The sequence below is a fragment of the Crinia signifera genome, chromosome 2, assembly GCF_055691185.1.
Source record: "Crinia signifera chromosome 2, ASM5569118v1, whole genome shotgun sequence".
NCBI lineage: Eukaryota > Metazoa > Chordata > Amphibia > Anura > Myobatrachidae > Crinia > Crinia signifera.
The window spans coordinates 32,505,986-32,521,081 of record NC_139218.1 but is presented as its reverse complement, the minus strand read 5'-3'; the positions used below and the strand labels follow the sequence as shown (position 1 = coordinate 32,521,081).

Sequence of the window (15,096 nt, the reverse complement as noted above, 5' to 3'; positions counted from 1 at the left end):
CGAGAAGTCATGGCCACGCCACTGTTTCGTTTTTTTAAACAACTTAGCAGGGAGGTCTGAGGGTGCGGGCCGGATGACCAGAGGGTTGGGACACCCTCTCAGGGAGAGAGAGATTCCTCTCTTCCCTGCTCAGCACACAGCACTGAGCAGCGTGTGCTGGGCTGGGGAGAGAGGCTGTCCTCTTTGCTGCCACTGCCCAACTCTCTGCACCAGGAGAGCAGGACACATCTGAACCAGGCCCTATGTTCATAAATTAAAATTGTGGACTCTGAAAACCATAAAGTTCCTTTTCTGTTCTTACACTAAAGGAATTATAAGGAGAGATACATCGTGAATAAATATATGAAGTCTCACTGTGAAATCTCAGAGCAATATTAAAATACATTCAGCAATTGTGCAGAATATTTTTAGCTTAAAGGATGATGACAGTCTTTATGTGAGTTATACCACTTTCACACCAGCCTAAATTCCCGGGGTTGGGCCCTGAAACAACCCGCGACTAGCGCTTGTGTGAAAGGTTTCCGGGCCAATTCCCAGGACAATTTTCCGGGATTTCAATCCAGCTAGCTAACAGGGTTGCTCCCGGGCCCTTCCCGGACTACAGGCCGGTGTAAACGGTACTTACCCAGCGTCCTGAATTTCTGTCACTGGCTGTGGTGCGGTGCGCCGCTGAAAAAGCCACCGGGTGACTGCTGGGGACGGAGTGTGATCCTCCTCCCTTTCCCTTATGGCAAGAAGAAGAGACAGCGCAGCAGCAGAGCAGCCGGGGGCTGGAGGCAGTGCCCCGATGTCCACACAGGAGGAGGGATGGTCCCGATGTCTGGAGGCACTCCCTGGTCCAAGTTTCAGGAGGTAGTTCCCAGGGTCTACACCCAGGAGGAGAGAATCTGCCTTCAGGTAATGTAGTGGGCAGGGTTTCTCTCCCCCATCCCACCAGAAAATGCAGGGACTAGGCTGGTGTGAAAGGGGATAAGTCCCTGCATGTTTCTGGTGTGAGAGGGGTATAAGATATTTTACTAAACTAGACCCTTAGGGTAATATATTAATTAATTTATTAATCCCTTGCCTATTTAATTGACATTATTGGAAACATTCTAATTGGGTGTTCAGTATCCAATGTTTACAGTATCTGACTTTAGAAGACATGTTCCATTGAAACTATACAAACTTATATAGGGGTTACCCGCCCACTCCTATGTCATCTTCACAATGGGGGTTATTCTAGTCCATTCTTTCTGACAAAATCCTTCTTAGATGGACAAAACCATGTGCACTGCAGGGGGGGGGGGGGCAGATGTAACTTGTGCATAGAGAATTAGATTTGGGTGGGGTTTTTCTTCAAAGTGAGATCTATATTGAAGTGTAAAATCATGCAGTCAGTATTTTCCCTGCACAGAAACAAAATAACTCACCCAAATCTAATTCTCTCTGCACATTTTACATCTGCCCCCTGCAGTGCACATGGTTTTGTCCATCTAAGAAGGATTTTGTCAGAAAGAATAAACTAGAATAAACCCCAATGTCACAAGAATGAAATGATACAAATTAGTTTAATGTTTATTTACCTTAATATACAGTTAAAGAACAGGCAGAGGAGCTTGGGAACTGACTCCACATGACATCAACTTATGTATAAGATGAGAAGGATTTACTAAATCAAACTCAACTTTAAATACACTTTATTTATGATCTTCACCAGATCGGCAAGGGCTAGATTCATTTAAAAAAAACTGCCCCCCCAGCGCCTAATTTGAAGAAAGGTTTAAAGTCCCAAAAAACTGTGCTGGCGGACTGCATCTATATAGCTGGTATTTTTTTCCTGGCTACATGTAGCGTAAGACAGATATAAAATATAAATGATTCCGTAATAATATCTAGAACTGGTTTATGTACAATGCTCCATAAATGCATAAAATAGAAGCAGGAAAGATTCCCAGAAGTAACATGATTTCTGCTTTGCATGCAAAGTAAGATCAAAACTCCAGGTACACCTTCACAGCATATTCAAAAATGTTCAAAATTGCATCAAGAATGCATACAGTAAGTGACACTGAACCTCCGTCAGCAAACTGGACCAGAAAAGAGCCGCTGTGCACTTATAAAACCCGACACTTGGAACGGCATGTAGGACAAGAGAGGAGGCACTGTGCATTTGTCCTTCTATATAAAACAAAAGTAAGATACACTTCCAGAATACTGAACAGCACAACAGTACTGTGCAGCTGCACAAAGCAAGTCCAGAGACGGAGAGTGACGTCTAACATACTAAGCAACAGAAATGGCAGCGTGCTATTAAACATACAAAATACTATGACTAAAAAAAGAAATAGGCTTCAAAGCAAAAATAAATCATAAACAACACACACACACACACACACACAAACACACACACACACACATGCAGAGAAACTAAGGGGCATATGTATTATATTTGCCTTCGATAATAAGGATTTCTTATAGCTGCAATTTACAATAAGGAATTACAATTAGATAGATAATAGATACTATACGGCTGCTTCCCACTGTTTACATTTAGGCCCTTATTCAGGTTCAGCCGGGTGTGAATCTGCACCGGGACCGATGTTTTGCGTATGCGCATGTGCATACGCTGGGAGCTTGTGAACACAGCAATAAATATGTTCGCCAAGTGCACGCTCCCTGCCTTTCGAGTGGGGGGTGGAGAGGGGTGTGGGTTGCCGGGCTGGTCCATTTGCATATGTGAACGCCCTGCGTTTCATGGGCGTTCCCATGAAAAAGCTGGGTCTTCACATGCTAATGCATTCGTAACGCACGTGCGGGGGGTGGACAGTTGACATAACCGGATGTCAGCTTTCATGGAAATCTACATGCATATGTGCGAGTGATCTTGAGCACCATTACATATGCATACTCTCTCAGCATCATTTGATGGTCACCAACCATCAAAAGATATGGGAGGTTCCCACTGGCATGCGAATGGATGTTTATGTTAAACATCCATTCGTATGCCTGGCGAACGAACCCGGCGTGCGAACGGGGGCGGGAGTAACACCATTTGCAGGAAGGGTTTTGGATGACTCGCAAGGGTGTGAATTCGCATCCGATCGAGTCAACCAGATTAAGAGACTCGGTGCATTGAACAGTGAGAGAGTGTAATTGTCCTGACAATCAGAAGTAAAGTAGAACAGTAGGTGTCTGCTTTCATGTCAGGTTTAAATACACACCCTATGAATACCCGCGAATGACATAGAGCAGTGGTTTCCAAACTGTGTGCCGTGGCACCCTGGGGTGCCTTGGGACCCTTGCAGGGGTGCCTCGGGTTGTTGGTCCAAGACCAATTGAAATTAATTATTGTCAATGTAATTGCAAAAAACAGTGCTTGTGGCTGCCAATCATAAAATCTGTGGTCAAACAGAAGCAAATCTTGTCCCTCACAATATAGTTAAACCTAAAAATGACATAAACACAACTTATTTAATATTTTTTTATTAATATATCAATAAGATCCTTTTGGCCTAGGGGAGCTGTGGATAACATTCTAAAATACTATAGGGTGCCTTGATTCAAAAACGTTTGGTAACCACTGAGAGAGAGCGAGATAGAGAGAGAACCTGTGTGAATAAAAAAGTAAAAAGTGTACCTGTGTTTGGAGGAATATACAGGTGTGCTGCTACTGAACTGTGGTGCTGCTGGCTACTGAACTGTTGTGCTGTTAAACTGTGGTGCTGCTGACCTGTGATGCTGCTGAACTGTGGTGCTGCTAAACTGTGGTGCTGCTAAACTGTGGTGTTGCTAATTTATGGTGCTGCTAAATGTGGTGCTGCTGAACTGTGGTGCTGCTAAACTGTGGAGCTGCTGAACTGTAGTATTGCACACTGCACATGGACAGACGCACGTTTCACCTTAAGCTTGATCTATGTTGTTCTGTGACTTACTATCAATTGGTTTTATTGCTAAACCAAAAAAATTTAATATCTTACATAGCAACTAAAGGGTACTTTTTCTTTGCTCTTGTAATTATTATTATTATTGTAATCCAAGTACTGAAGACAGCTTGCTTTAAATTATGTAAAAATGACATTCAGTAAGTAGAAAAATAAATAAATAAATATATATATATATATATATATATATATATATATATATATATATATATATATATATATATATATATATATATATATATCTCATGCAGGATACCAAACCAAGGTCAGGAATCAACACGGCACTGCGGTGAAGAAATGGCTCTTTTTATTGTATCATGGCCTCAACAGCTCGTTTCGGGGTCACTACCCCTTTCTCAAGAGGGAACGTGGATGTGGACTTTGATTACTTTCGTGGTGAGTGCCGAACTGACATCTGTGTATATATATATATATATATATATATATATATATATATATATATATATATATATATATATATATATATCATCTCTATTTAAATTTATCATTTTGTCTGTATTCTATTTTGATATTGTTAGAGCTTTTTTATTTTATAGATATTTCACAGATACACATGTGGATCAATTACTGTAGCATTAATACGGTCAGTGAAATACAGAAATTCTGTTTGAAAAATATGTAATTTTACAATGTTATTTAATTTGCGCTATTATAGGCATGTTATCTGCAGGCAAATACTATGCTTGAAACCATGATGTTATAGATTTAGGAAAAGTTGACCATTTTCGATGCATTGGAACTATCTGAAAACTGCTCCAACTTTGAAAGACAATTTCAAATCTTCAGTGAACTAAATTGCAATAATATAAATATGTCAGTTATAAAAGAGTCTGCAGAGATTTTGTCGCAAGTGCAGAGATTTTGGCGATGTCTTTATTATAAAATAAATTCTTATTACTGTTATAAATCAAACAACATTCCCTGCTAATCAATAATGACTTACTAATGGATCTTGAAGAAATAAATTATTACTGCCCCTGCAATTGATACGAATTTGTTGTTTCTAATGAATATACATTTATTTTCTGCTCTGATAGGTCCGATACAGTAGTTGAAATCGCTGTCATGTCTGTTAGATCCATGTCTTAAAATGCCGCCATTTTTTTGTGGTTCTTCTAAACCACATGCGATTGATTCTAATCCACAAGCAATTTGGGACTTTGCAAGCTGCAGTTTTCAGCCTCCAAACTGCTGGCAGTAAACTCAGCAGGTTGGCACTGAAAAACCTATGCAATGAGAGGTAGTCTGCAAATCACATCCAAAACTGTTGCTTATCACAAATTCTGGCAGCTCAGTGGTGCTCTTAACCCAACCACGATGACTACTGGATTTTTCTATATCCTAGAGAGCATGCAGTGCCAATATTGGAAACCTTGAGGTCACACTGTAGGTGTATGCAGGTTCTTAAAGGGAGATCTATCAAAGCTTTGAGAGTTAAAGTGAAGAGCAGCTGTATTTCATCTCATAGAGGTGAGGAGTGTTAGACTTTTATATATAGATACTTGAGTATTCTGTGCATAAGAAATATGATGTCCAGGCGCACATTATAGCACAGCGATATGTATTCACATAAAAAACATGACTGCCTTGCTCACTAAACTTTGCATCCAAAAACATTGTTTTGTTAGAAGAGTGGTCTACATTTCTCCCAATTTATTATCATAAAATTGAGAAATTCTGGATTTTCTAATCTGAATTTTCTAATTTATCTATTTTTCGCGATATCTCTCTGACCATGAATTCTGTGTATGCATTTGAGTTATGTACTCAAAGAGATACAGATAGAGCACCTGTCAGACAGACTTTAGAATCACCAGATCTCCTGAGCTGACGCAGGCTGGCGGAAAGGAGCTCCATCTGACGGGGATGCAAGAGCATGTCCCATGTTGCACGTCCCCATCAGCATGGCGGTGGAAGGGACTGGATTCCCGGCCCATCTCCGCTTCAGGAAGATGGACAGGGCGAGTGGGGGTGCGGGGGGCTACAGGGGAGGACGGGGAAGCAGCGGGGAGTTGGCGATGGGCTAATGTATTGTGCGCACGCACCCCCTTCTGGAGGCTGACGGCAGCTGGCGAATGGCAATAGAATCACCAGGAGCATCTCCAATGTGAGCTGCTCCATCTGTTATTACTCTACTTCTGCTCACACTCAGATCCTGATTTAGAGTCAGACATCAGGGTTGCCTTCCTTCCTGGATTGGCTGGGAGGGGCCCAGAAAATTGGGTCCCCTCCCGGTCCCCCTGTAAAGGAAGGCAAGTCTCCGTTGGACCTAATGATGCTAATTGCATTATTGTAGCCCCACCCACCTCGGTGCAGTTCCAGAAATACCGGCATGGTCAAGATGACATGGCCATGTCCCCAAACAGGACATTTCTCCGTAGCTCTGCCCCATCGCGCCCCTTTCTCATCCTGTTGCGGCCCTGCCCCCCTGCCTCAGTGAAATGCCAGCCCGAAATTAGGCAACCATGACACAAATCCTGTTGCGACTGTGAACTTATACTGTATACAGCGTTCCGGCAAATGTGGCAGCCACTGGATTTGAACTAATCCATCGCTTGTGTACAAAGACAAAGCAGCAGATGCACACTAGATGCAACAATGGACCTCTTAGCAACCCTACATACTGGAATTATCCAAAATATACAGAGCAAATCACTTTCTGACATAACAAAATCATGTGCAAATGTTTTATATTATACGCAATGATTCTCTGTTTATTTGAGTGTAATAAAAGTTAAGTTTTAATTTCACAATAGATACATAATCCCTAAAACTAGTGGAGATACAATACACTCTATACCAGTGGTAGCCAACCCTAGCCCTCGAGAGCTACCAACAGTTCACATTTTCCAGACAACCTAGCTGCTGCACAGCTGCACTCATTAATCACTGACACATTTTAACAGATACACAGATGGAGCTAATTAGCTCACTTGTGATTCTGTGAGGAGACCTGCAAAACATGCACTGTTGGTAGCTCTCGAGGACTAGGGTTGGCTACCCCAGCTCTATACCACATGAATTGTAATTTTATGCCATAATAAATAAATTGTATGTCCGCTATACTTAGCAATAGCACCATTTGAAATAATCTCTCTTGCCGCTTGTTATGTATGAAACTGGACTGACTGCGAGTCATGTGCGGCACAAGAGGGTATTTAGCTATGAAAATCGAAATATGCTTTAAACTAACTTATTTCTTGATCATACTGTCGAAACTTACCAAGAAAATACACATACTGTACATATGTACAATTGTGCACACATAGGCATATGTATGTGAATCTTTCACCACTGGATATACAGTATTAGAACTGTACAACTTATGCCCCTCCCAAAAAAGAGTCTTCTTTACTCTCTGAAACTTTTTTCTGACTTGGGGAAGCACCACCAACCCTTTTGAAATTTACTCCTTAAGGAATGTTGCTCATGAAAATTTTTAAGGTAGTTGGTTCTATCCTAATTAATTAGGACAGAGTCATAAGCAGAACCATCTAAACTCATCCGTAATATCTCGTGCAGCATCTCCTATCCCCGTTTTCTTCAACCCTATTGGTGCTCAGAATGTCCTTTACTACTAAGCCAGCAGAGCATTTACAAGACTATCTGAAGACGCGGCTGCGGGCCGCAAGACACATGCAAAATGATTGACTAACCACTTCCACCCTGTTACCCACAAACGATCATTAACCAATGATAACTTTGAGTCCTAATCCTTGCGGTAACTGACCATTTTGGCGCTTAATCAGTACTGTACATAATGCAATGCTCAAAATATCAAACTAAAGGTTTTTGCTTAATATAAAATGTTAGAATATTTTTCAGCTACCTATATATCATGACAGTAGCTACAGTATTATTGCACTTATATTAAGCTTGCTGGTTGTATTGTCTTCAGTTATTTTCTAAGAAGTCCGCTGCAAAGCTCCATACATTGTATTTCTTGTATGACCAATGTAGCCTGGAAATTACGCACTTGTAGACATGAGATACATGCCAAGGGTGGGGAAAGGGTTAATGGGAGTACCAGCTATACTGTAGGTGACTTTCATTAACTGTTGTTATTTTATGGTGTTCCCTTGATTCATTTGTGAATCTATTTTCATTGAATCAGGTTAAGCAGTGTTTGGGGCGTGGTATTGCCATTTCCAATACTGTAATCCAATTCAAACAGGATCCCCCAATACATCGACTACCAGATTGCTAGGAGGGGAATCCAAGTGTTTTATTCAACAAATCTAAGTCCCTCAAAATTAGGAAAGCCAATCCTGGGTCATTTTTCCAATCCCAGGATTCACGTTTGAAAAATCCTCAATCCTGAAAATTTCGGGATGCTTCCCTAATAAGAAAAAAATGCCCCAGCCGCACAGCATATTTACTTACCATATGTCAGTGGGGCCGGGAACTGGGCGAGTGCAGGAGCTGAGCAGGCGGGAGACAGGGGGTCGGTGCGGAGGGCGAGCAGTGCAAACAGTACAGGCAGTGCAGCTGGGAGCCATGCAGAAGGGAGCAAGGTGGGTGGAGCAGGTGTGTTGCCTATGCAGCATGACCTCTGACCAGGTCACTCTGTGTAGCACCATTCAGCCAGTTACGGGAGAAGCTGTGCAGCGTGTCAGCGGATTCTCCCGGCGTTTTTGTGGCCAAATCCTGGGATCCCACCGATCCCGTTCCTGGGATTGGTCACCCTACTCATAATCCAATTTATCCACTTTTGTCTATCTATCCCTGGAAAGGTCAGTGATAGCTCTGCAGCTGTAATATACAATAACATGCAGTATGCCAATGTACATCACCCAAGAAATGTACCTGCACATAGGTCCGCTTCTCTCTGAGGACCAGATGTATCAAGCTTCAAAAAGTGATAAAGTTAAGAGTGATAAACAGCCAGCCAATCAGTTCCTACCTGGCATTTTTCAAACCCAGTCTATAACATGAGAGTTAGGAGCTGATTGGCTGGCTGTTTTTCACTCCATTTTTTCAATTCTTGAAGTTTGATACATCTGGCCCTTAATCTGCTCTAGGGGATGGGGGTACAAAGAGCCTGAGAACAAGCCTTCATAGGGCCTCACACTGAAAGAAGAAGCATAAAAATACCCCTACCCCAATGATGGCACAGCCACACCACTTGTTGAAAACTGTATGAGAAAGGCTTCATACAGTGTGGGAACCCACCAGAACTCCTGGTTCAATTGTGCACATTTGAGAGTAACAATCAACAGGTCGACAAAAAATGGTCAACATGCATTTGGGCCATGAGATACAAAATGTTAACAGGTACTGCACAAAGGTTGGCAGATGAACGGCCAAGAAACAGATGAATGGTTGAAGAACAGATGAACAGTCGCAGAGACAAAAAGTTACAATGTCTGAAAGCCAACAGATGTTTATGTGTACCGTTGCAGACACTTCACTTACCACCGATTGCTATTCCCATATGGTAGATGTCCATTCAGATAGTAAATCAAATAAATATTTTGAAAATATGGGGGGGGGGGGGTCATAAAAATCCACCATTTATGTATCAATCATTATCATGTCAACTTTTTGTTGACCTTGTGTACTTATTGCATGTGCTGGCATTTATGTTGTGGATCTATCATCCAGACACTGCTCCTTTCATTATAATGTATAAATTGCAAACTGTAATATCCCACTTGTCCATATTCCTTTTCTTTTTGTATATTGCCTGTGACATATGCAACCCTAACCTCACTTAAACTATAACACTACCCAACATGTAACTGCCCACTAGACAACCAGCACACTCTTCTCCTGATATATTAAATGCTGCTGTGACCAAACAGATAGCCCGATGGCCAAAACAGGTACTTTTACCTTCAACTTGAACACTTGGAACATTTTGGGTGTGCAGGAGATACAGATTGCCAGCGTACTGAGATGCACATGTAACTTATTAATACCATTACATTATACTGAACACAATAAGTTATTACAGTACTTACAGTATGGAGTACCATTTGTAAGGATTTACTACTAGTGATTCCACTCTAAGAAAATGCTTCGAAAGCTAGTCTGCTACCTTGTGATTGCCTCTGTGTTTGTGCATGTGTGAATGAGAAATAGATGTAGTTTCACTCACTGCCAACAGATGGCAGTGTTTCAGGGACACAAAAGGACACTTGACCTATATATAGAGATTAAAGTTGTACTTTGGATCAGGTTTTGAGTGGATCAAAAGTATTGTACTTCAACAAAAAGTATTTTTCTATCTAAAAAATGTAGAATGATTTAATAATGGGTATGTGTTAATAATAACTAAAAAGAAATACATTTGTAGCTTGTTAATATTGCGCCAATATATTTTTTTTAACCTAAACTTAATAAATATACAGTATTACTTCTGGAAAAAACAAAAAGGATAATTAAAAAACATTTTATTGCAAAATAAACAAATTTATAAAATAAATGGATTTAAAAAATAACTGGGTACAAAAATACAATTTCAGTATACAATTTTGTTTCAGATTTAAATTTCTTTCTTAGCTTTATCTCTGTGAACAACGAAATTTGAAATTAATAATTTCTAATCTCTAACGATGACCACTGTAAAAACATCTTTGTGTTATTAACAGCTGCATCTGAATAGGGTACTGCAAGATGTATGGGGTCATTGAATGTGGAATAACTTATCAGTGCATAATGCTGTTGTGTTATCCAATATATTTTTTAAATCAAACAGCAGCATTTGTTAAGTTACTTTATTAAAGGGAACTAAAAAGTATTTCTCAAACTTTTTTGAATCAGTGTTCCAGAGTATCAGAATTGTAATTTTTCAATTCAATAAATTGTATTTAAGTGTTATCCTTACTGTAGGTTGTTATGTGGTGAGGGGATGGGATTTGCTTATGTTTGTCCACATACTGTGTTTTATTATTGGAAGCCACAAGCACTGGGTCGACCAATTCAGCACAGCCTGGCAAGTTCCTGAGCACCCAGTTTGGGAATCAGTGAACCAGAATAATCCCTTCCCACATGACTTGGGCACCTGGTTTTTCAATGGTTCAACAGAACAATAACCAGATGGACTTTTTATAATAGAAAAAGAACAAAAACAACAAGAAGCAAAAAAACAAAAACAAAAAAACATAAATATGACAACAGTCACACTTAGTAAATAAAACAATCGCAACTCATTTCATGATATGGGTTTACCATACCCAATCAACCCAATCTCCCAATCTCAATCATCTCAATCTCAATCTATCATATCCACTCTCCAAGTACATTTGGACACTCTCCAATTTCATGATGTTTCCTTGGACTCCCAGTATAGTAGCCAACCCTCCCAGATCCTGTCCTGTGAAATCGGCTGAATTGGGGCATGTTTACAATTCATGGGGAACTGTCTTTAAGCCTTGGCCGCCTTCTGTGTGAAGCCCTGAATTTATAAATGGTGCATTGGAGGGCAGGGCTGTGATGAGGCACCCTGGAATCTGCCTCTAACATCCCCTGGAAGGAACCAGCAAAACGTAAGTATGGTGTACAGTATATTATTACTATAAAGAATGATTAAGTTGCAAAATCATTTGGATATCATTAATATAAACATTAATTGTAGCTGAAACACTCTAATATGTGAATTAGGCCTTTTAGACTACACATGGCTATGTACAGGTTCACTGGAGAAATATTATAATGCAAAAGGTACAACTCAGTAAGGATTCCAGGTATAGGAGTACACTCTGTGGGGTTTACTTACTAAGATGGGAGTTCGATTGAAGATGAGATGTTGCTTTGGGCAACCAATCATATTCCATCTATTATATTTTAGAAGCTGCTCAATAAATGAGAAGACTATTCTGATTGGCTGTTACAGTCAACTCCCATCTTGCATGTCTTGCAATACTGCCTGCAGCAATACAGATTTTATTTTGCCATGATTTATGCAAAGTGGTCGAATCCCATCAGAATTAAAAAAATGTATGTAAGAAGCAGTGACCCAGAATAGTGCCACAGTGTAGACGGAGATGAAATTCATTGCTATCAACCTTTGCGAGAGATGCATTAACTGTTTCTACGCAACCTGTCATCGCTCCACTAACTATATAAATATATATTAAATCAGATAAAGGTGACAAATAAATGAGCAGATAGCTTTTTACCTGTTCTCTTTTATGATTTAAATTGATGTTGTAATTGCAGTTGCACAGCTGCCTACGTTATATATAATCAATATGACAATGGTATATATCATTAGACTATCGTGTTACAGTATTGTTGCCAATAGGTGAAAAAATAAAGTCGCCACATCCATCTTCTGCATGTATAAATAAGACATAGGATGAATATTATTTAACTTGACTATTAGAATTTTAATTATTCTTTACTGGTTCCTATCTCCAGTCATTAGATTGAAATTGAATTTAATAACACGGTGAGTTAAGGAGCGACTCATTAATATTAGATAGGACTATTAACAACTCTAATGTCTAACACTTGGAACTGGAAGTATTCATTCAAGGATAACTTTTGAAAATAATGTAATGCTATCTATATCATGCATACGATTATGGTCGTGATACCTCGATGCTTGGGAGGAGAATGCAAAATCGAACGGATTAAAAAGGACCTTGGTGAATGCAGATTATATAGTATATTGCAAACTGCTGAAACTAAAGTTTGATAGTGATAGGGTTTTCCAAATAGTTTCTGAAAATAGAATTAAGAAGACACTACCAAGTGTGACAAATGACACCAGCGTCTTACAGTATTTAATACATCAAAAAGCATTTACAGTATAAACCATACTCTTCATAAAAATGGTAACAAGTCAAACAATACTAATAGAGAACCATGCATTAAACAATACCTGCTCAGGAGAGCTTACAATCTAAATGTCCAAAAAAATAAATAAATACAAAACACATATGTGTTTAACAGATGTGCAGGGGTGTGACGGATATGGCTTACATACATATATAGTAATCAAGTTACATTGATATTTTATTATCTTTTATTTTTGGATGGAAGTCATTTGAACATGGACTCCTAAATTATTTCAGATGCTTGCCACTGGTGCAGCCAGTGTTTTCCTGTGTACACACAGGACTGAACACTTGATCATCCCTTTATGCTCAATGCACAATCAATGATTTCACTTTCCAAGAGTCCCCACTGTCATATTAATGAACCAAGGACAGCATAAGCAAGCACCGGGCTGAGTAATCTCAACCACTCGGCGGTTCCCATTCCTGGGTGATCCTGCTTAAATCACAGCTATGTTAGTAGAAAGGCAATCCTAGTGTGCTGGCATGCATATTAAACTAGTAAGACCTTGCTGCCTGACCAAACTGAGCGTCAAAGAGTCACGACTCTTGTTTTCCTTTTCTTTTTCAGCTGAAATATTAATGTAGTAGGTTTTGACATCTCATTATGCCAGCAAGCAGGGCTTCCACGGAACATTAATTGGTTTGCAAGACCCTATCTCAGTAGGCTGAAATGGCAGGCCACTTTTGCTAAACATATTACTGTCGATGGTTAAACTTAGCTGATCTTTTTCTCATTACAAAAAAAAAAAAAATAATCCCATGGATTAAGTTGTTATTATTTGAATTTTTATTGTACTGTATTTGCATAGGATCAAGACAATAAGCTCGAATGGCCGTTGTCTCTTGTGGGAAGAAATGATGCATTCATGTCCAAAATGTCAAGTTGTGCTTGAGGATGACAGAAGACAGACATAAAGTGTGGGGATAGCTTTTCCAAACACATAGTTCAGGCAACTGGGTGAACTGGGTTCTGGAGTTCAGCTGCAGAACACTAGCTCCCCCTGCTGGTACAAAATTAGATCGCTTCAACCTTGTTCTAATTTGTCCATTAACATGCAGAACTTGATGTTTTGGTGACTTGATAATTACAACATTGCTTCTGAAACCCTTAACAGTGAAAACCCATCAGAAAACACATTGATATTTACTGTCGTTGCAGTCAGCTCCCTTCAAGGTGAACTTCAAAAAATAAATGCAACGCAGAAGCGTTGATAAACATTGATAGATTCCCTGCAAAAACTCAGACTGTTGCCAAAATGAAAGCCGATGGTAGCACATACATGCAGTACTATGATAGGTTTATGCAGAGCACTTTGCTTATCTGCAGCACATAAGTTAGCAGCCTGTTTGTACTTAAATACAACCTCAGACAGTGGCAGCTATCAGTGCTAACACACAACATCCACAGTAAAAGCCTAAAAGAAATATACTTAATTTGCTACATTGACCTAGCCTAAACTGCTTGCTTCTTCCAATCCAACCATAACACAACATAGTGATGCAATAAAATAAAGAAATACAAAGAAAAATAAAGAAAAACTCAAATGCCATGCAAATTTTCCACCTTTACAGCAATGCACAAACTGGCACCTTTGGAGTGGATTTATTAGTTGCAAAAAACTCAAATGCATTGCAAAATTTCGCTGGTCCCCCCTTGACAGCAATGCATAAGCTGACAACTATGGTATCCTAATGAGTCGTTAGTTGCAGGTTAGTTCTTTAATATCAGGAATTCCTACCTTGCCCGCCGCTGACAAGTAATCCAAGCAGGTAGACATAATAGAATGTCATGATCAGGAGGGTAAAGTGCTGGACAGCTCCTTCCTTAGCGCAGTTCCCAGGTAGTTACAGGCTGCTAGAATGTACACTGTATAGCTGAGGCTGGTGCCTGCTCCCCTCTCTCTCTCTGTTGCATGCACAATGAGTGGCTGGGAAGAATGCAGAATACAGCTCTGTTACACACACACAGCCAGCAGCACCAGTCCTGGGAAAGTGATGAGCACCAGTCTGACTGCAGCTCTATATTAGCCACCAGGCGGCTAAGGTGTTCATCCGCAAGGAGCACGTCACACTCTCCGGGCTCAGGGATTCGTCCGCGCTGCTTTGGAGCGATGCAGCAGTGGGTAATGCAAAAGGCAGGGACCGCGGTTACCCTTCTAGGGGTCTGTGTTAGAAACTCGCCCAGCACTGAGTTCGGGGGGTGCAGTATGCTGTATTTACCTATAGTCAATTACGGCCGATGTTAGACGATTCCGGCCGATGATGATCGTGCTTAAAAAATCTATCTTAATCGATTTGTTAACATTCATAAATTAATATACAAATGCAGCTGTCATTAAATGTGTGTTTTAGTCCCGGAAACC

The 15,096-nt window shown here is 40.2% G+C and overlaps 1 protein-coding gene across 2 annotated transcripts in view; it reads right to left on the bottom strand.

The window, feature by feature from the left end:
• The window catches only part of NCAM2 (neural cell adhesion molecule 2), a 344,278-nt gene extending 329,514 nt beyond the window's left edge, over window positions 1-14,764 (bottom strand). The window contains exon 1 of one of the 2 annotated variants that reach the window (XM_083171879.1): window positions 14,473-14,764. In XM_083171879.1, the coding sequence (XP_083028005.1) occupies window positions 14,473-14,524 (52 nt within the window). In that variant the 5' untranslated portion in view covers window positions 14,525-14,764. The remainder of the gene's footprint in view (window positions 1-14,472) is intronic. The other variant, XM_083171880.1, reaches the window with a different exon arrangement.
• Window positions 14,765-15,096: the final 332 nt, after the last annotated feature.